General features: G+C 39.2%; 1 protein-coding gene across 19 annotated transcripts in view; it reads right to left on the reverse strand.

Moving 5' to 3' along the window:
- The window catches only part of HPS5 (HPS5 biogenesis of lysosomal organelles complex 2 subunit 2), a 53,433-nt gene that overhangs the window by 7,403 nt on the left and 25,067 nt on the right, over positions 1 to 20,963 (reverse strand). For 7 of the 19 annotated variants that reach the window (XM_078340722.1, XM_078340719.1, XM_078340720.1 and 4 more), the window contains 13 exons: positions 20,437 to 20,595; positions 19,683 to 19,869; positions 18,888 to 19,011; positions 17,657 to 17,806; positions 15,896 to 15,973; positions 14,131 to 14,708; positions 10,184 to 10,304; positions 9,827 to 9,982; positions 8,903 to 9,022; positions 7,667 to 7,780; positions 5,953 to 6,059; positions 4,123 to 4,393; positions 1,294 to 2,471 (listed from right to left, as the gene is read on the reverse strand). In XM_078340722.1, coding sequence (XP_078196848.1) covers positions 2,411 to 2,471; positions 4,123 to 4,393; positions 5,953 to 6,059; positions 7,667 to 7,780; positions 8,903 to 9,022; positions 9,827 to 9,982; positions 10,184 to 10,304; positions 14,131 to 14,708; positions 15,896 to 15,973; positions 17,657 to 17,806; positions 18,888 to 19,011; positions 19,683 to 19,869; positions 20,437 to 20,595 — 2,226 coding nt within the window. In that variant the 3' untranslated portion in view covers positions 1,294 to 2,410. Of the gene's footprint in view, positions 1 to 1,293; positions 2,472 to 3,995; positions 4,394 to 5,952; positions 6,060 to 7,666; positions 7,781 to 8,902; positions 9,023 to 9,826; positions 9,983 to 10,183; positions 10,305 to 14,130; positions 14,709 to 15,895; positions 15,974 to 17,656; positions 17,807 to 18,887; positions 19,012 to 19,682; positions 19,870 to 20,436; positions 20,596 to 20,963 lie in introns of those variants that run through there. The other 12 variants (XM_035265964.3, XM_035265961.3, XM_035265963.3 and 9 more) reach the window with 4 other exon arrangements.

The following is a 20,963-nucleotide window of genomic DNA, read 5'->3' on the forward strand; positions in this document are numbered from 1 at the left end:
GGAAAAAATGACTAATGGAAAACACCAGCAAGGCAGAATTGAGAGAATGAACCTAGTAATTAGAAGTGAGGGTAGAGGAGGAGGAAGAGGCAAGGATGACTACTACAAGGTTTTGAGCCTTAACCAGGGCAGTCACAAATTTAACACAGACGAGGAAATTATTAATTTCAATTTTGCCTTCCCACTCTCTCCAGCTCATGTAAATCCAGTATCTATGGGTCTGATAACTACTAGGTGAAACAATGACATCCCAAACCCTTCTCACAACAGCTACAGTTATTACCTATACACTGTCACAGGCACTGTGCCCTACATTTCAATGTCCTTTAATTCTCACTAATGGGTAGCTCTAACACCTCACTCTTTCTGTGTGCCATTCATTATCTCATCTGATCCTCAAACTACCCTGAATCAGAGCTACTATCATCCCAATTTTACAGATGACAAGGCTAAAACTTAGAGAAACAAAGGAACTTCCCAAAGTCACTCAGCAAAAGAGAAACTATTCAAACCTACGCAGTCAGCCTCAGAACACAAGCTCTCAGCCACTATGCTGCCCTGTAAAACAGTGGTCAGAGCTGGAAACAAAAGTGAAAGTGAGGCAACCATGCATCACAATCTGCCTAGAACTTTTAGGCAAGTGAAAGAAAGACACAAGTTCTATTTTGAAACACTGCCTAATACCCAAATAGACTGTACGTTTAAATGTTTAACTGAGGGGGATTCTTTTTTTTCATCTAGCCCAAAATGTCATGAAGGTGATTTTTGTTTGCCTTAGAAAATAAATTCAAGGGGCAGGATTTATTTTTGTTATACTAGAAATTTCTCTCTGTATCGAATGAGAATTGCTGTGCCTTGTGAAGGTCTGTCAGGAAATGATTGCACAATTGTGCTAGTTCATGTTGTCTGCTTGTCAAGGGATTTCCTATGGGCCTTCTTGCAGTCACTGTGCTGAGTAGCGTGGGGGCTCTCATCCTTATCTATAGACTCACATTTCAACATAATCTAACACAGCCAAAAGGCAAATTATCCTAGTGGGAAGGTTTTCCATACTTCCCAGAATTCTAAGCAGCTTTGTGAAGCCTCCTTTCCCTGACAATCTCTTTATCCCATAAGGTCAATCATATCTAGGTGTCATGTGTAAGTGTAACAGTGATTTGTGTCCATGTTCTCTAGCTGTGTTAGAAAAGAAAAGATTTGAATGGTTCAATGCATCCAACACTTTACTTACTCTACACCTTTCTGCAAAATGCTCAAAATAAACCTCCTGTCTACATTCTGTTCAAATGAAAATTTTAGTCATACTTTACATTTATTATTAATATAATATGCTATGTAAATGTACAGGAGCCTGACAAACGACAATCTACTTACATAATTTAAATAATACAAATGCTTGCTGCAGTCCTTATTAGTACACAGCTTTGTTATGGCTTCTTAAAAATAATTTTAAAAAGTGCATGACTCTTCTGGGCTACTCTGTTTAGGAAAGATTAAAGATAACACATTTCTAAGAATCAATTAGTCAGTTGTATATAGGTTCAGATTAGACAATATTAAATAATTAGCTTAATTTAGATATGAAAACATTTATTTTATTTATTTTTGAGACAAGGGCTCTCTCTGTCATCCAGGCTGGAGTGCAGTGGCACAAACACATTGCAGCCTGGACCTCCTCGCCTCAAGTACCTCCCAACTCAGCCTCTTGAGTAGCTGGGACTAATGGCACACACCACTACACCTGACTAATTTTTAAATTTTTTGTACAGATGAGTTCTCACTTTGTTGCTCAGGCTTGTCTTGAACTCCTGGCCTCATATGATCCTCCCATCTTGATCTTCCAAAGAGTTGGGATTAAAGGCCTCAGCCACTGCACCTGGTCCCATTTTACTTAAATATCTAATTCAAATCTTCAGTGTTCTACTTATTTGGTGTGTTAATTCCATTATACAAGGTCTTATTTCAGTAATTTCCAGATTGCACCAGACAAGATATAAAAAAATTCAACTCCAGTCAATAATATTATCTGTCTTCATGTGACCAGGATGAAAAGCTTCTGCTCCCCATATAAAAGCCACAGTAAGAAAAGAATCTCTAATCCACTAGCAACAAGCAATTAATACTGTAGTTCAGAATAATACTAGGATATTCACATTCTAATTCCAGCAACCAAGAACTGACTGTTTTCAAAATCCAACTTTGGTTAAGAAATGTGGAGTAATGCTGAGGTCACAAATAAAGCGTCACAGATGCCGATGCCAAGGGTACAGATCCTGACAAAAGTAACCCCAATAAGGTGGCAGGATTTGGGTGTGGTGTCTTTCTTTCAATAACAAAAGCATTCAGAAGGTCCAGGAGCATGATTTAGTTTTTCTCAAAATGTCATGACATCCTGCTGAATCTTCTCCCACTAGGCCTGCTGGGACCAGAGAAACCGATCACATTTTTCAAGCATGTTTTGTATCAAGGCCCTGAAATCCCAAAGAAAAGAAACAAGCAAATTTAGTTGTCATTATTCATTCTTCACAGAAAACTTAAAAACCTACAGAGTCTTAGAGGATTCAAAAAGTTGACTGATTCTGTGCATCAAAAGACACAATCCACACAGTGAAAAGGCAACGTACAGAATGGAAGAAAATATCTGCAAATCATTTATCTGATAAGGGGTTAATATCCAGAATATCAGAGAACTCTTTCAGCAACATCTACAACAAAAACACCCAACCTGATTCAAAATGCACGAAGGACTTGAATAGGTATAAGCATATGAAAAGATGCTCAACATCTCTCTAATCACTAGAAAAATGCAAATCAAAAAAACCACAATGAGAGAGTACCTGACACCCATTGGGATAGCTACTATGTAACAAAAAACAACAGAAAATGATGTGTGGGGCTAGGACATGGAAAAACTGGAACCCTTGTGCACTGCTGGCAGGAAAATAAAATGGTGTGGTCTCCACAAGACAGTATGGTGGTTCCTCAAAAATTAAAAATAGAATTACCACATAATTCAAGAATTCTACTTTCAGGTATATACCCAAAAGAACTGAAAACAGTGTCTGGAAGACATATTTGTATACTCATATTCATAGCGGCATTATTCACAATAGCCAGGAAGTAGAAGCAACTCAGGTGTCCGTCAACAGATGAATAGATAAACAAAAGGCGGCATATATATACAATGGAATATTATTCAGCCTTAAGAAGGAAGGAAATCCTGATACATGCCACAACATGGATAAACCTTGAGGATGCTATGCTCAGTGAAACAGGCCAGTCACAAAAGGGCAAATGTATTAATTCCACTAAGCTGAGGTATTTAGAATAGTCAAATTAATAAAAACATAAAGTAGAATTGTGGTTGCTAGGGGCTAGGTAGAGGAAATAAATGTTGTTTAATGGGTGTGGAGTTTCAGTTTTGCAAAATGAAAAAGTTCTAGAGACTGAATACAAAACCATGTGAATACAGTTAATACCACTGAGCTAACATTTTTAAATTCTTAAGATAATAAATGTTATGTGTATTATACCACAATTAAAAAAAAAAAAAAGACTGAGACATTAGGTATCTGGTACCAGTAATACATTTTTTTCAGACAAAGCTTCACTCCTGTTGCCCCGGCTGGAGTGCAATGGCACGATCTTGGCTCACTGCAACCCCTGCCTGCCAGGTTCAAGCGATTCTCCTGCCTCAGTCTCCCAAATAGCTGAGATTTACAGGTGTCTGCCACCACACCTGGCAAATTTTTTGTATTTTTTTTTAATAGAGACAGGGTTTCACCATATTGGTCAGGCTGGTCTCAAACTCCTGATCTTGGGTGATCCACCCACCTCAGCCTCCCAAATTGCTGGGATTACAGATGTGAGCCACTACGCCCAACCAGTAATATTTTTAAAGAATCAAGGATACATCAGATGATTCAGGTTAATCTGAACAGCACCCTGGTCAGAACTGTGAATGAAATATTACTTTAGCCTCTTCCCTTAATTACCAGATCAATATCAGTCTCCTCATGTTAGTGACGGGTCGGAACTAGGTGATCTCCATATCTACCTCTGAAGGTGTGGTGTTCTACCTTCTCCAAGCACCATGCAGAGCACAGGACAAACTGGTATTACCTCTGCCTTTTCTCAGCAATCCTCAGGATATCACAGGTTCTGGTAAACTTCTCTGACAACTCAAGGGCCAGACCACATTCCTGTAGCAGTGACCAAGCCCGATCTGGGCCCATGGACTTAGCTAACAGAAGTGCCACGTTCTCCACATTGATGGGGGAAGGCCCATCACTGAGGCTCCTATTTAGTGACTCCTGCAGGCCTGGCCTCATGCTCTTGCTCTGTATGAGATGAAGGAGAAGCTTCCATTCCTCCATAGTCTCTGGGATCCAACCTAAACACACACAGGGAAATTATGTTGGTTTTGATCACTCTTGGCACAGTGACTGAATACAGGAGATAGTCAAAACTGAAAATGTTTAATACCAAAACATAAAAATATCTAAGACCATAATTGCATCATCCTAATACAATTTGTTTTCTGAAAATTTGTTGTATAAATTCTTCATGATAAAGAGAAGCCACAAAATTAACTTCAAATTTTTTTTTTTAAAAGAGAGACAGGGTCTCACTATGTTACTCAGACTGGTGTTGAACTCCTGAGCTCAAGCAATACTCCCACCTCAGCCTCCCAAAGTGCTGGGATTATAGGCATGAATTACCTCACCCAGGCAGCTTCAGAATTCTTTCAACCACTCAGTAATTGCCCATGGCATATCCTATGCTAGGCACTAGATATGTAATGATGAACAAAAGAGACACAATCCCTGCACTCTTGTGGAGCTTACAGTCTATTATAGGAGACAAAACTTAAACATGTCAATATATATGTATAAACTATGCTAAGTACTATAAAAAAAATGAACAAGGAAGCATTAGAGAGAATGGCTGACTGCCTGGAAGATCTGAGAAGGGCTCTATGAGGAAATGACATTGAACAGAAAGCTAAAAGACGAGACAAGTTTAGAGCGCATGTGCATGGGGCCCACATAATGTAAAAACCTGGAGTAGGGGGCCATCAGAAATAAAGAGCCCTCCATTTCTGATAAAGGAAGCATAGAAGACAACGTGACACAGAAAAGAACTTGATGAATCCAACAAATTTTTCTTTTTTTGTTTTGAGACCAAATCTTGCTCTGTCACCCAGGCTGGAGTGCACTGGTGCGATCTCAGCTCACTCCAACCTCCACCTCCCAGGTTTAAGCAATCCTCCTACCTCAGCCTCTCCAGTAGCTGAGATTACAGGCAGGCACCACCACACCCAGCTAATTTTTATATTTTTAGTAGAGACAGGGTTTCACCACCATGTTGGCCAGGCTGGTCTCAAACTCCTGACCTCAGGTGAGCCTCCCAAAGTGCTGGAATTACAGGCCTGAGCCACCACAACTGGCCAGAATCATCTTTAATTAATGGGATTTAAAAAAAAAAAAAAAAAGAGGCAACATGAAGCAGTAAAAAGAGCCTGAGCATAAATTTTGGAGGAAGACCTTGGTCTGAACCCCAGCTCCAGCATTTACCTTTAGTAGCTGTGTGACTTTGGGCCAATTAACTGACCTTTCTGTACCCCAGTGATCTGGAAAGTGGAGTAGTAACTATCCCCAGAGTTTGTTATCTCATTGAAAATAACATATGGAAAGCACATAGTATAGTGCCTAACATATAGTAGGCACTTATGAAATAGGAAAGTTGCCTGTAGTTTATTCTTATTATGATTTCACAACATAGCAAGGGCTATAGATTAAAAAAAAAAAAAAAACTCCACAAATGTGACAACTAAGTAGAATTATATATTAAATATATGATCATTGAAAGGTTCACCAAATTTCTTTGTTGAGAAGTCTGGAGTAACTTCTAAACATTATAACCAAGAGTAACCAGTTAGGATTGACATACCATTGTCCCCTTCCATCAGGCTCATATCATTCAGATACACAATATTGGTGAAAGCCTCTCTTCTTCTCTCCAGCTCCAAACAGAGAGTTAGATATCCAGGCCAGAAACTTTAAGGAGACCAAAGTTGAAGAAAGGAATAAAAGGCAGTGAATTTATCTGGAGCTGTGCTGTCCAATACGGTAGACACAGCCACACGTGGCTATTTCCATTTAATTAATTAAAAGTAAATAACATCTGAAAGTCAATTTTTCAGCTAACATATTCACATTTCAAGTACTCGATGGCTACATGTGGCTAGTGGCCACCATTGGACAGTTCAGTAGAATATCTCCACTATCACAGAAGGTTCTGTTAGACGGTCCTGATCTAGAGAATTTATTTTTCTTTTTTTTTTAAGTTAAAAAATATATATATTTATAAGACAGGGTTTTGCCATTTTGTTCAGGCTGGTCTCGAACTGCTGACCTCAGGTGATCCGCCCACCTCAGCCTCCCAAAGTGCTGGGATTACAGGCGTGAGCCACTGCGCCTGGCTGATCTAGAGAATTTAAGGGGAAAAAAATAGCAACAAATGCTGACATTTGAGGCCAAGCTCCAATTATAAGGCATTTAAACTTTATTCACTTTATAACCTTTAAAATTCAACACAAACCTAGCATATTTCTTCTCCAAATATGCAAACTTTTAAGACCTCCTTGACTCTTCCCCTCCTTCATTTGCTATATCCAGTATCAGCATGCCCCACTGCATTTTCCTTTGAAATGCCCACTGGATGTGCTCCTTTTGCTGCCCTACTAATCACCAATCCACTCATGTCTGAATTACTACAACAGCTTCCTGGCTGGCCTTCTGTCTCCAGCCTTCTCATGTATGACATCAGAAATGATCTCTAGAAAGCTCCACTTTCCTTATGCAATTTTTGCACCAAAAGTCTAAAAACATCTCTACTGATAACTAAATTCTTCTGCCAGCTTTCAAGGGCCTGCACGATCTTGTCACCCACCACCTGGCCAGTCTCAGTCTCATTAACAATGAACAAATATGTATCAAGTGCCTACCACTATACAAATTAGATATAGACACTATGAGGGAAAAGAAAGACACAAGTCCCTATATCTCCAAAAGATTATAATCCAGGTGGAACTGTAAGACAATATCACCAGGCAATAAATAACTGACTGAAGTGTGATGTGGATAATAAGCAATGTCAGTTTTCCATGCTCTTGCTCTGTTTCTCTCACCTAACTCACCCTCTCCTAGCTCCTTTATAAATACAAATCCTACCCAGGTTTTAGGTTTTATCTCCAAAATCTTACCTCCTCCCTGAGTCCTTCACCAGCGATTCTATTGAGCCCATTCTGATCTCTCTCTTACTGTATTAATTATAAAAGCCTGTATCAATTATAATTGGTATCACATAATCTGATGCTTAATTAAATACTATCTACATGCCTGAGAACTGGGGCTGGCAACTAAAGCAGAGGGAGTGGAGAGGAATTAGGAAAGGCTACACACACCAAAAAAAAAAAAAAAAAAAGCATGAAATTTCAAAGGGAAATAGATGTTTAATTCACTACCACTTAAAACAGAAAGGTACTTTTCCACAGCAAAAAGAATCCCCAAATAATAATTATCAATTAAGACTCTTAATTATAAGGTTGTTAACTGAAATGTTTCTAATCTTAACTTCAGTTTCTAAGAAAATTCTCACTTACCCACAAGACCTGCAGATGTCAATCATTTTCTCTTTGGTTATAAACTCCGCAGGAAGTTTAATTAGATGAAGGATCAGCTGACTGTAACCCCAGGAAAGCAAGTGTGAATGAGGCCTATGAAATGAAAAAGTATCAGTAAATTAGATAGGAAATAAACCGTAGAAAGTGCTTATTAATCACCTAATAGGTAAGAACAGAATTTAATTGCAATCTATTAAAACACTTCTATTTGGCTTTTGAAAAATTAAAAATAGCTATTTTCCTATAACCTCTTTATTTTTAAAGATTAGAGACTTTAGGTAATCAAAAGCAAAGTAAAGTTTTTTTCTTTTAATTCTATAATTCTATCACTCACAGATAACCACTGCACATCCTTCCAGACTTTTTAATATAAATATAAGAAAGGCATTTGGGGGTCTTTTAAGAAGCTTCTCCTGGCGGAAAACGAAAGGAATAGTTCTGACACAAGTAGCAGTGTGTTCTTTTTTTGAATTTTATTTTTTTTAAAGTCCTAAATCAGGTTATGTCTAGAAATTCCTTGACAAATTTTTAGGAAGAAAACACACATACTTATCTCCCTAATCGCCCCCACCCCCCCACCACCACCCAGTTTAACCACCACCCAGCCTCTTGCAGGCTTATTGATCAAGGTCTCTTAATACGGTCCATGAAAAACTTGCAAGGGGTCAGTTGTGCAACATTTTGCATGACTGTGCATTTTTCTAAAAGGAATCATCAGATTCTTATAGGGTGACCCAAAAATATTTCAGAGCCACTAAGAAATACACTTAATCTCATTACTACCATGTCAGTCTCTTCCACAGCTGTTCCTAAAGTGAGCCCAGAATGCCGTATGTGAATAAACCAGTTCCATTCCAAAGGAATACTGGAGCTTAATCCTTAGAAAGAAGACTCCTAGCCAGGTGCAGTGGCTGATGCCTGTAATCCCAGCACTTTGGGAGGCCAAGGCAGGTAGACAGCTTGAGCCCAGGAGATTGAGATCAGCCTGGGCCATAGGGTGAAATTCCATCTGTACAAAAAATGAGCCGTGCAAGATGGTGTGCTCCTATATTCCCAGCTACTCAGGAAGCTAAGGTGGGAAGGCTGAATTGTGTGAGCCTAGGAGGTCAAGGCTGCAGGAAGCCATGATTTTACCACTACATTCCTGCCTAGGTGACAGAGTGAGATCCTGTCTCAAAATAAAAAAAAAAAAAAGGAAGAGGACTTCTTCCGTACCTGGGATAACCTTCATCATCCATTATGCTGGTGATCGGTGGAGCATCAAAGGACACTGCCAAAAGCAGCCAATCCAACCTTAAAGACTCTGGTTGCAGAAGGGACTCAAGAAAACATGACCTAAGACAAAGTTGGGAGAAAGAGTCACCAATCTTCACACTAAGAAAGGAAACATAAAATGTGGGGAGTGTGAAGAAAACCTGATTAAAAGATGAATACAGTAGATTAAATAACTTGAAAACTCTTCTGCTAAAAGAAGTGTCTGGAAATACTGGAGACTAAGCTCCAAGATAACAAGAAAAATGTCAAAGGACCAAAAAAGAAAAAAAAAGAGAGAGAGAAAGAAACAAATAAAAACCAGTGTGGCCAAGGTAGGAAGATCACTGAGACCTTAAGTTTGAAGCTGTAGTATGCTGTGACAACATCCATGAATAGCCACTGCATCCAGCTTGGGCAACATTGTGGCAAATATGAACCAATCAAAAGAAGAAAGGAGGACGCTGCTAGTCTAATAAGCCATGGGCTCAGGTCACAAGTGTTACAAGCATGGGGAGACAGAAAATCAGACATCAGCCTAAAAAAGACAAGAGCTGGAACTGATATCTATGGCAATAAAAAGGTGGCAGTGAATCCACTCACTGCAAAGACAGTAAGAAGCTTATCTTCTTAGTCCAGGCCCTGAATCAAGGGTTTAATTTTGCACTGATCTGAGAATCCCCGAGAGGGAGGGAAAGAAGTGTGGTACATGCACATCTGTGATGTGTGGTGTGACGTGTGGCAGAATGTTACAAGGCTGCCCAAATCCTTCTCTTTCATAGTAGGTGCCCTTGGTAATTAACAGTAAAAATGTGACACCTGCTTATAAAAGAGAAACAATGCCCTATCAAAAGAAAGGAGAGTCTGCAAATATGCTCTCCTTCTCACCGCTGATCTTCGGGCCTTGATTTCACCAGACTGTCTAAATAGGCCAAAAACTCAGCAGGGTGACGATGACAAAGTTGCATGATATCCGATGGCAAAATGGATGGATAGAACTTGATTAAGGATCGAAGGGCAGATTCCCCAAACTTCTCATATAACCTGCATTTAAAAACAAAACACTTTAGTCTCTAATTTCAGTGAAATGTTGTAACTTGGTTACATTTGAGTTACTTATTACAAATGAAAATAAATATAATAACAGAAGCTGCCTCATATGCAAATGAGTAAAACGTTAGAGACTAAAATATACAAAAAATGCATGTGCTTTAGTCCATATAAACAATATATAGGACAACTTACCTAGTAGCATAAGCAATCAACACAGGACTGTCAAAAGGAACTGCAGCATCTAGCAACTTTAGTCTTGTTGGGAGATCTCCTTCTTCCATCTCCATATACACAGGATTGGAACTTGCCATTTCTGAAATATAAAGCATATCCTTTTCCCTTTATCTCTCGGGTAGAAATATTCAATTCATGAACATGTTCATTCAGCAATCATTAGTCACATACCTACTGTGTGGACCTACTATGTGAAAGGCCCAGTGTTTGTTAAGCATTGTAGGAGAAACAAAAAAACAAGAGCTGCATCTCTACTTTTAAGAATCTTAAAATCAAATTGGTAGGCAAAGCAGATTGGAAGTTTTAAATAAGACAAAGGAACATATAATTAATATATCAGTGACTATTACTGTTAAAATAATGAGTATCTAGGGCTATACATAGCGACCATCCATATATACACACATCACAAAGCAATATACACTACTATCAATGCCAAGTTGCTCAGTTTTTTCTAGAACTAGTATTCTTACTCCATCTTCTAAAATTAATTAAATTCAATGAAATTAATTTTAAAATATTGGACCTGTTTTTAAAGATATCTGTATAGCAAATATTCTCTGAAGAACAAAAGATTTGACTTTTTGGAACCGTCAAACATCATTTAAAATCAAGTTTGGTGAATGAAGTAAGTGATGATCTAAAACTACTTTTTTTTTTTTTTTTTAATCTATTTTATTGCATTTCAGGTTTTGGGGTACATGTGAAGAACACACAGGATTGTTGCATAGGTACATACATGGCAATGTGGTTTGCTGCCTTGCTCCCTATCACCTATATCTGGCATTTCTCCCCATGTTATCCCTCCCCAACTCCCCACCCCTCCATTTGTTGGAGGGTCTTGCTACATTGCATAGGCTGGTGTGTGTGTTTTGTGTGTGTAGAGACAGGGTCTTGCTACGATGCCTAGGCTGGACAAGTAGTTTTCAACCAGCTCTGAAGACAAATCCCAAATAACAGTTCCAAAAGCTATTTCCCATAATTATAACATTAGAAGGGTGAGGCCTACTCACCAGGTTCTAAGAGCCAACATTCAATTTCTGATATATGCTTTTTTAAAAAAGTCATTTTTCCCCCCAATCTCATTGTTCCCCATTTGACTGTGTCAGGCAGTAAGTCCTTTAAAGGAATTCAGAGGAGGAAGCCATTCAGAGGTTTGGGGAAGCCTTATGACTGTGTGGGAGCTAAATCAGACATATCCACCTAAATTCAAGTAAGCAGCCACATCACTCAAATGGTCCACCGTGCTTCTTCTAGTAAGCACTGGTAGTAACAACCATCACTCCATCTAATAGAGACTCTTTTCTGCTCTTCTGTGACCAAGCAGCATCACAGAGATAGATACAGTAAATTTACAATGAGTAATAATGTCACACCTACCTGAGTAGAAATAGCTTGCTTCTTATTTCACACAAAAGACAATCTACCTCAACTCAGAAAAAAAAAAAAATTATTATGCTTTTAACTGCTATATTCAAATTAAAGCAGATCTATAACTATAGATCCATGTTTCTAGAAAGCTAAAATATCTTTAAGGACGATGACATAAAAATGTATCTTTATTCACTTTTGGTAATGAATGAAAAGCTTGCTTAAAGTCTAAATCAATTATTCGAAATACAGCATCTGTTATTCAAGCAGAATGTGGAATTAAAATTCACTTCGAAAACATGGGGACTGGCTGGGCGCGGTGGCTCAAGCCTGTAATCCCAGCACTTTGGGAGGCCGAGGCAGGTGGATCATGAGGTCAAGAGAACGAGACCATCCTGGTCAACTTGGTGAAACCCCGTCTCTACTGAAAATACAAAAGATTAGCTGGGCATGGTGGCACGTGCCTGTAATCCCAGCTACTCAGGAGGCTGAGGCAGGAGAATTGCCTGAACCCAGGAGGCGGAGGTTGCGGTGAGCCAAGATCGCGCCATCACACTCCAGCCTGGGTAACAAGAGCGAAACTCGGTCTCAAAAAAAAAGAAAACATGGGGACTATGGCTGCAGAAAAGGCAATGCATAGTTTTTAGGGTATGAGAGCTGGTTTCTATTATATGTTAGGATGACACATAGTGTGACCTTCAGCCAAGGTAAATACTGCTGGCTGTGCACCAAAGTCTCTGAGACAGACATGTAAGCAAGCTCTTCACCTATATTCATTCTGGACACCTGGATAGATTACATTTCCCAGTTTCCTATGCAGTTAGTTGGGGCCATATGATAGAATTCTCACCAACAGAAATGTATACAGAAGAGACGTAAGCTACTACCAGGCCAGGCCTGTAAGACAGCATGTTCTACATGCTTTTCCCGGACACAGCAACCCAAACACAAGCACCACCTTTAAGGGAAGCTGGAGCTTAAAATAATGGAAGGAACTTGGAAAGCTGAATTACCACCTCGAAGACAGCTACCCACTGACCTGGAATACTTGTCCTGGACTGTTACACGAGCAAGAAATACACTTCTGGCCAGGTGTGGTGGCTCACGCCTGTAATCCCAGCACTTTGGGAGGCCGAGGTGGGTGGATCACCTGAGGTCAGGAGTTCGAGACCAGCCTAGCCAACATGGTAAACCCTGCGCCCTGTCTCTACTAAAAATACAAAACTCAGCTGGGCATGATGCTAGGCACCTGTAATCCCAGCTACTGGGGAGGCTGAGGCAGGAGAATCACTTGAACCTGGGAGGTGGAGGCTGCAGTGAGCCGAGATTGTGCCAATGCACTCCAGCCTGGGCAACAAGAGTAAGACTCCATCTCAAAAAAAATAAAATAAAATAAAAAGAAACACACTTCTATTTATGTCTGTGTTACTATGACATATTTATTATAGCCATTTAGCTACCTAAGATCTCTCTGTGCCTCAGATTCCTCATCTATAAAATGAAATTACACCATCTACTCCAAAGATTATTGTAAGGATGAAATGAGGCAATGCTGAAAAGTGTTTACTATGATATCTGGCACACAATACGTACTCTATATAGTATATTATTTCTATATTAGTAAGTTACAAGAGGGATTTTCTTCATAAATACATCTGCATTTATGAACATTTTACATTAACCTCAACTTCTCCAATACTGCTCTGCTATTTTCTGAATGTCATTATGAGAGAAATAAAACTAATTTCTAGGGCCGGGTATGGTGGTTCATACCTATAATCCCAGCATTTTGGGACGCTAAGGTGGGAAGATTGCTTTGAGGTCAGGATTTCAAGATCAACCTGGGCAACATGGTAAGACCCCACCTCTACAAAAAATGAAGAAATCAGCCAGGTATAGTGGCATATGCCTATAATCCCACTACTCAGAAAACTGAGGCAGGAGGATCACTTGAACCCAAGAGGTCAAGGCTGCAGTGAGCCATGATCATGCCATGACATTCCAGCCTGGGCACAGAGTGAGACCCTGTCTCTAAAAATAAAAAATAGGGCCAGGCGCAGTGGCTCATACTTGTAATCCTAGCATTCTGGGAGGCCAAGGCAGGTGGATCACTTGAGGTCAGACATTCAAGACCAGCCTGGCCAACATGGCAAAACCCCGTCTCTATTAAAAATACAAAAATTAGCCAGGTGTGGTGATGTGCACCTGTAGTCCCAGGTACTTGGGAGGCTGAGGCAAAAGCAAGTGGAGGTTGCAGTGAGCCAAGATGGCACCACTGCACTCCAGCCTGGGCAACAGAGTGAAACTCTATCTCAAAAAAATAAATAAATAAAATAAAATAATTTCTTATAATCCAGTTGTAAATTGAACCAATGTCTGAAGAACTATTAAAAGTTAAAATGAATGAAAAACAGAATGGCGGGTTGATCAGAACAGACGTGATTTTCTACTTTAATCTTTTTAACCCAAAACTCAAAAGTGCTACTGCTTTTTAATACAAATTTCTATCTTTGATAAGGCAATCTGATTATTACCTTTCAATCCTTCAATAAAAGTATCCCAAACAGAAGGGCTATTAGTGTAACTAAGCTTGATACTCTCCTTCACTCTTTTCAAGTCCAGTAGAAAAAAGTATTTCTTCAGGAACTGGCAAGCCAGAATCTCAGAAGAGTACTGTTGCAAAGTGTGGTCCACATGTCCACTGGTGATTTTGATCTTAGAATTCAATACATTCAACTCCAAACACAATGTTGTCAATTCAGCCAGGTCATTCTGAAGACCACTTGGAATGGTGCATGGAGAACATATTTGAAACAGGTCATCCAAAGGCTCCCTTGGACTCCTTACACATTCACATACTGTTTTATCAACCGTTTCTTCATTGCCTAAAGAGTCCCTTTTTTCTTTTTCATTGTCTTCATCTAATATTCCCTTTTTTGATTCATTAACCAATAGTACATCCTGGTTCGATTTCGTGGATGAGTTGTCAGTATCTGAAACGGCTGAAAAGTCCTTCATGGCAAATGCTTCTTCTAAATGTGAAAGCCACTCCTGTAAAACCATTCTCAGAGACTCAGGTTCAAATAAAACCAGAGGATCCTGTAGCTTGGTCCTATATAAGACAGACAAGTATGAAATTTGTTTCATGTGTTTTTCTTAAAACAAATTAATTCATGCTAAATAAATCTAGCCAATATAACATACTCATCTGGAATAAATGTTACTTTGCAATTTTTTTTTTTTTTTTTGAGACGGAGTCTCACTCTGTTGCCAGGCTGAAGTGCAGTGGTGCAACCTCAGCTCACTAAAACCTCTGCCTCCTGGGTTCAAGTGATTCTTCTGCCTCAGCCTCCTGAGTAGCTGGGACTAAAGGTGTGCACCACTACGTCCAGCTAACTTTTTTGTATTTTTCAGTAGAGACGGGGTTTCACCATGTTAGCTAAGATGGTCTCGATCTCTTGAACTTGTGATTGCCCACCTCGGCTTCCCAAAGTGCTGAGATTACAGGCCTAAGCCACCAACCACGCCCATACACGTTTCAACTTTTTAAATAAAAATTATCTCAACAAGATGATAAAACAGAGAACATAAACTTTGTAATGTTTTACTAATTCTTCAATTTTTTTTTTTTTTGAGATAGGGTCTTGTTTTTGTCACCCAGGCTAGAGTGCAGTGGCACAAACACAGCTCACTGCAGGTTCAAGTGATCCTCCTGGCTCAGCCTCCTTAGTAGCTGGGAATACAGGTCCATGCCACTATACCCAGCTATTTTTTGTATTTGGGGTTTTATCATGTTGCCCTGGATGGTCTCAAACTTCTGAGCTCAAGCGATCCACCCATCTCGGCCTCCCAAAGTGCTGGGATTACAGGCATGAGCCACTGTGCCCAGCCTAATTCTTCAATTTCAATTCTAAATGAGGCTACCTTGGTCCCAAACTGTCTCCAGACCACTACTGATGGTCTCAGAAAGTCATTCTCATTCTGGACTTGAGTGAAAGCTGCAAATCTTCACAGTAGTTTTACACACAAAGGTAGGAATACTGCAAGTCAAATATCAAAAAATTAATAGGAAAAAAACTTATTGCTGCCAAGAATAAAAACTCCAAGTGCCTGGGTTTTCTATGTTCCTATTACTCCTAGGAAAGCAACTTGGACTTAAAAGGAAAGACCATTTATAGCAACTTCTCTAATCAACTATCTATTTCATATAAGGCCCATATAAAACTTACAATATAATGATTCACTTCATTTATTAAACTGCCCTGAGAAGTCACTAAAAAAGTTTCTCGTTATACTCACATTGCTTGTGTTGTTGCTACTTTAAGCTCCTGGAACCTGTCTTCTTCCGGAGGTAGACTAGTTACCTCTTTATCCTCCCTAAGAAAGTGTGAAAAATAACAATAACATTCACAAGAGTCAGACAGGATCAGAGCTTTCTTTTTTTTCTTTTCTTTTTTGAGACAGCGTCTCACTCTGTCACCCAGGCTGGAGTGCAGTGGCCTGATCTTGGCTCACGGCAACCTCTGCCTCCTGAGTTCAAGCAATTCTGTCTGCCTCAGCCTCAGAGCTTTCTTAGACAACTATTTCTTACGCTTACTAAGTGGCAAGTATCATATTCATGTTACATGAAACGAATAGATGAATATAAAAGGCGGTCTTTGGCCTTAAGGTAATAAGCTTCACTAAACCCTAATTAGAAAGAAAGGTATGCAAACAATTAATTATAATTTAAAAAAAGAATAAGTTGAATACCAAAGGGCAGCTCTTGAAAGAGCACTGTGTTATGAAAGCAAAGAATAAATCATTTTTTCTGACTAGGCAAAGGGACACATTCCTAAGGAGGTATTACTTGTGCTACAAAAAATGGTGGGAGAGAATACTCCAGATAGAAGACATAGCATGAAGAGAGTAGTGAGGTATCAGAGCAAACACTTAGTTCTCTGACAGGAGTGGAATTTATGGCACTTAGAAGGATGTGGCTAGAAAGGTAGCTAGGGTTAGACTGAAGGCTGCACTAAATGCCGTGTCAAAAAATCTGTACTTTTCTATAAACATATGGATTCACTAAGTTATTCTGAGGATTATGAATCTTTTATTTCATCTGACTGTCCAGATAAACCAGTCCCATGGGTTTCTCTCTAAATTCCTGGATAAGTACTGAATTTGCTTGCCTTTAATGCTCAGATTCCCTGAACTTTAAGGCAGAAACCAGAGAGACAAGATACTTCACGCTATGCCCAATCAAGGGCTCTGCTACAACTCTACCAAAGGACCAGGCCACAAGCATATCATGTGAAGGTACTTGACAGGACATCAATGCCAACTGTTTGATCAACAGTTTCTTCATTGCCTAAAGAATTCCTTTTTTCTTTTTCATTATCTCAATCCAATATTCTCTTTACTAACTCATAAAGTAATAGCACATTCTAGATCGTACAGGCCAGAGAGCATCAGTGACATTCCCAAAGTCATATACTAGTCATAAGCAGAGCCAGGACAAGGCCTACATCCCTGGTCATCCTACTCTTAATCTAATACTCCTGTGAGATCCTAGAAGTTTGAAGAGATTGTGGGGGAGGGAGGGGAGTTGTACAGGGGATGAAAGGTGCTAAATTAAAACTCTGCTCAATAGAGCTGCTTCGGGATTGATGCAATTTTTCAACACCTTGTAGAATTCACAATTTTTATAAGCTACGCGAACAATCTTCAACTAATGGGAACATACACGTGCCTTCTTCAAAAGGACATAGGCTGTGGCACAGGTGTCCAATCTTTTGGCTTCCCTGGGCCACACAGGAAGAAGTGTCTTGGGCCACACATAAAATACACTAACACTAAGAATAGCTGATGAGCTAAAAATAAAAATAAGATAAATTTAAAAATCACAAAAAAAACTCATGTTTTAAGAAAGTTCACAAATTTGTGTTGGGCCACATTCAAAGCCATCCTGGGACACATGAGGCCCACAAGCTGCAGGCTGCAAAACCTTGGTCTATGGCTTTGTTAAAACTGACAGCTGTATTCCCTAGAATTTACAGAAATTTATGTGTAAGGGCTTACTCAATGTCTTCCTCCTTTGGGTAGATATCTGAACTCACAGCCTCTTCACATGATTGCTCATCGCCCCTGAGCTCTGGTCTCACTTTCAAATCAGGACTTGTGTGAAGGGTGCCAATCTTCTCAGTAGTTTTGCGCACAAAGCTAGAAACACTAGAAGTCAAATACCAAAAAACTAACATGAATAAAAACTTATTACTGCCAAGAGTGAAAACTCAGGTTTTCTGGATACAAATTTTGCTTGTTAAGAAGGGTATATTAAGACTAGTTAACAGCTGAGTTGCATGAAGCAATTCTTTGTTATTCTGTAACCAGAATGGGGCTGATGACCACATGATGATCATAAGTATCCAGGAAACCCCAGATTTTCATTCTTCAGTTTTCTGTGTTTCTGTTAGTCCTAGGAAGGCAACTTGAACTTAATAAAGAATGTTTATAGCAACTTCTCTGTTCAAATAATAGCATTTCACATAAGGCCCATATAAAACTTACAGTATAATGATTCACTTTATTTACTAAACTGCCCTAAGAAACCAGTGTTTCAGTTCTAAAGAAAAGGTCTTTAACTCCAGCTGTATCTGTAATATTTCTGTCAACTTAGGCAAAGTAAGCCATGTGATTATCAGCCCCATCTAGTCAGAGAATAACAAAGAATGCTTCATGCAACTCAGCTAGCTGTTAACTAGTCACAGTACACCCTTCTTAACAAAAAGTTGAATCCAGTAAGACTCAGATAAGCAGTTAAGTAGCTGCACAAAGTCTTCCCTCTCAAACTCAAATGTCAACCCTGGTCCCATGGAGTAGCCAGAAAGAATTCTGAAAAGGTTAAGTAGCTGCACAAAGTCTTCCCTCTCAAATTCAAATGTCAACCCTGGTCCCATGGAGTAGCCAGAAAGAACTCTGAAAAGACTCCAAGTCTGAACCCAAACTGACCAACTAAAGACTAAAGAAAGGATCAACTAAAGACTAAAGATACGTGGAAACTATTCCCATCAGACTTTTAATCTTTGATCTCTCAAGAGTGGAGGCACCTAAATCTTCAACTCAAATACTACCAAAACAGAGGGAAGCTGGATTCCCCAAGGTAAATGAGAAGTTAACAGCTTCATATGACAGGTATATGGAAAACAAGAGACTTCCTTTTTTTCATTTTCCATTCTCAGAACAAATTACCTAATGGGACAACTGAAGTAAGATCAGAAATGGAATTAAATGACAAGACTAATTGGTTTACCTTTCTTTGACAGCCTGAAGAGACACAAGAGGAGATGGGGAACGAAATGGTAATGGAATACCGAAGGGAAGAAAAGTTTCATTCTTATCTGTCTCAAACATCACTGGAGCGTGAGAAACATTGTCTAATGAATGGAATCAGGAAAAAAAGAAACAAAATCTAATCACATGGGAGTTGTTTTAATCTTTAAAAAAATTCTGAAATGAATAAACCGAAAGAAATGAAGGATTCAATATCAAAATCACAACTGACCCAGAAACAAATGAGTGGAACACAGGTTTACAAAATGCATGGGATGGTCCACATAAAACACTGAGGCAGGTACCTTCATTTGCCTACTAACCCTGAATCCCCATAAGTAAAAAAGGAAGTTTAGGGTCTCTATTATTCTCTTCTCAATAGTTCAGCCACAGGAATATTCATACATCGAAAAAGGAAGGCAATGACCCCCAAAACTGCAGTAATTTTTCATTCCTGATGAAAAATAATTTGGTTAGTCAGGATAAAATCTTCCCACTCTTTTGGTTAATGACCTTTCTTTAACTTTTCCAGTATTTTGATGCATGATCAAAAATAGGCCCTAATTTTAGTCCAAGCATAAGGGGAAAAAATACAAAACATAAACCAACCCTTCTAGTGGTGAGCAGATCTGTAGATCTGGATGGAAAGTTCTATCAACATGTTAAAAAATATTAACACTTCAGAGAAATTCTGTGCACAAGATAATCCTGGTAACAAGAACTTGTGGAAAATAATGGCATCACATCAGCAACCAACAACAGACACATTCATCACCTTCATTTGCATGTGAGCCACAGCACGGATCTGGCAGGTCCTCTTCTTGCTGTGAGATGAATTCTTTAAATCTCTCATCTTCTGAGAGGGTTTGGCTGTGAAGAGAGCAAGAGTCTTCATCTGACTGACTGCCTCTTCTACTACTAATGACACGATAAATACCAGAGTCCAAGATGCTGAAACTTTCCTAAAAATTAAAAGAATTCCAAAAATATAAATTAAAAATTTCCTTTATAACATTAATATAACTTTTTCAGAGAAATACCAACACTCAAGTGAAAAGTTAATAACAACCATTATGGCTTATTGGAACAAACTGGTAAGCAAGGCTTAGGTGCCTGGCAGCTGGGTCACTCCATGTGCTCGTGGCATCAGCTGCCATATTTCTCCAGCTTGTCTTCATAAAGCATGGCAGTGAGAATGGGGATTAAATGAGATAATCCTGAGCTGCATTCAGACTCGAATTAGCATGAAGCACCTGAAATCACATATTAGAGCAACAGAACTTATGCTGGGAGCTATACATCAGGGAACAGGAAATAATAAACAATGACAAAATAAAATGTGGCTCCAAGACAACCTAAACGGAGGCTTCACAGCGCTATCCAGTAGCTGAACAAAAGTTCACCCCTTCCCACCAAAACATCTAAATGGAAATCTAAACAACAAATCTGGGGAGCCTAGAGGTAAATAAGTACAATCGAAGGTGGAAAAATCTTACCCTACAAAATCCTTTAAAGGTGAGAATACTTACATGTGATGAAATGGAGCTTCTTCTACTGCTACAAGCTGAATCCAAAGGTTCCAATTTTAAGATCAATTCCTCCAGTTGAGAAATTAGATCACTGTAGGTGGCATGGTCCAGCTGAGATTTCAAATGCTCCAATTTATCTACAGTCAAAGTTTTTCTTGCCTAATAAAAGGATATTGCAACGGAATAGCTTACTATTTGTAAGTAAATCTATATTCAAATGGCTAATATATTGAAAGGGGTCTTATATAGAACATAAAACTTTAATGGTGCTTTAAAAAGGCTTAGCAAGCTAGTGAAAGATTTAATGAGAATTTTCTTAGGAATTAAGAATTTAAGGTTGGGCATGGTGGCTTATGCCTGTAATCCCAGCACTTTGAAAGGCCAAGGTGGGTGGATCACTTGAGGTCAGCAGTTCAAGACCAGTTTGGCCAACATGGCAAAACTCTGTCTCTGCTAAAAATACCAATAAAAAATCAGCTGGGTGTGGTGGTAAGCGCCTATAGTCCCAGCTACTTGGGAGGCCAAGG

Source organism: Callithrix jacchus, chromosome 10 (assembly GCF_049354715.1).
Source record: "Callithrix jacchus isolate 240 chromosome 10, calJac240_pri, whole genome shotgun sequence".
In the NCBI taxonomy this organism is placed as follows: Eukaryota; Metazoa; Chordata; class Mammalia; order Primates; family Cebidae; genus Callithrix; species Callithrix jacchus.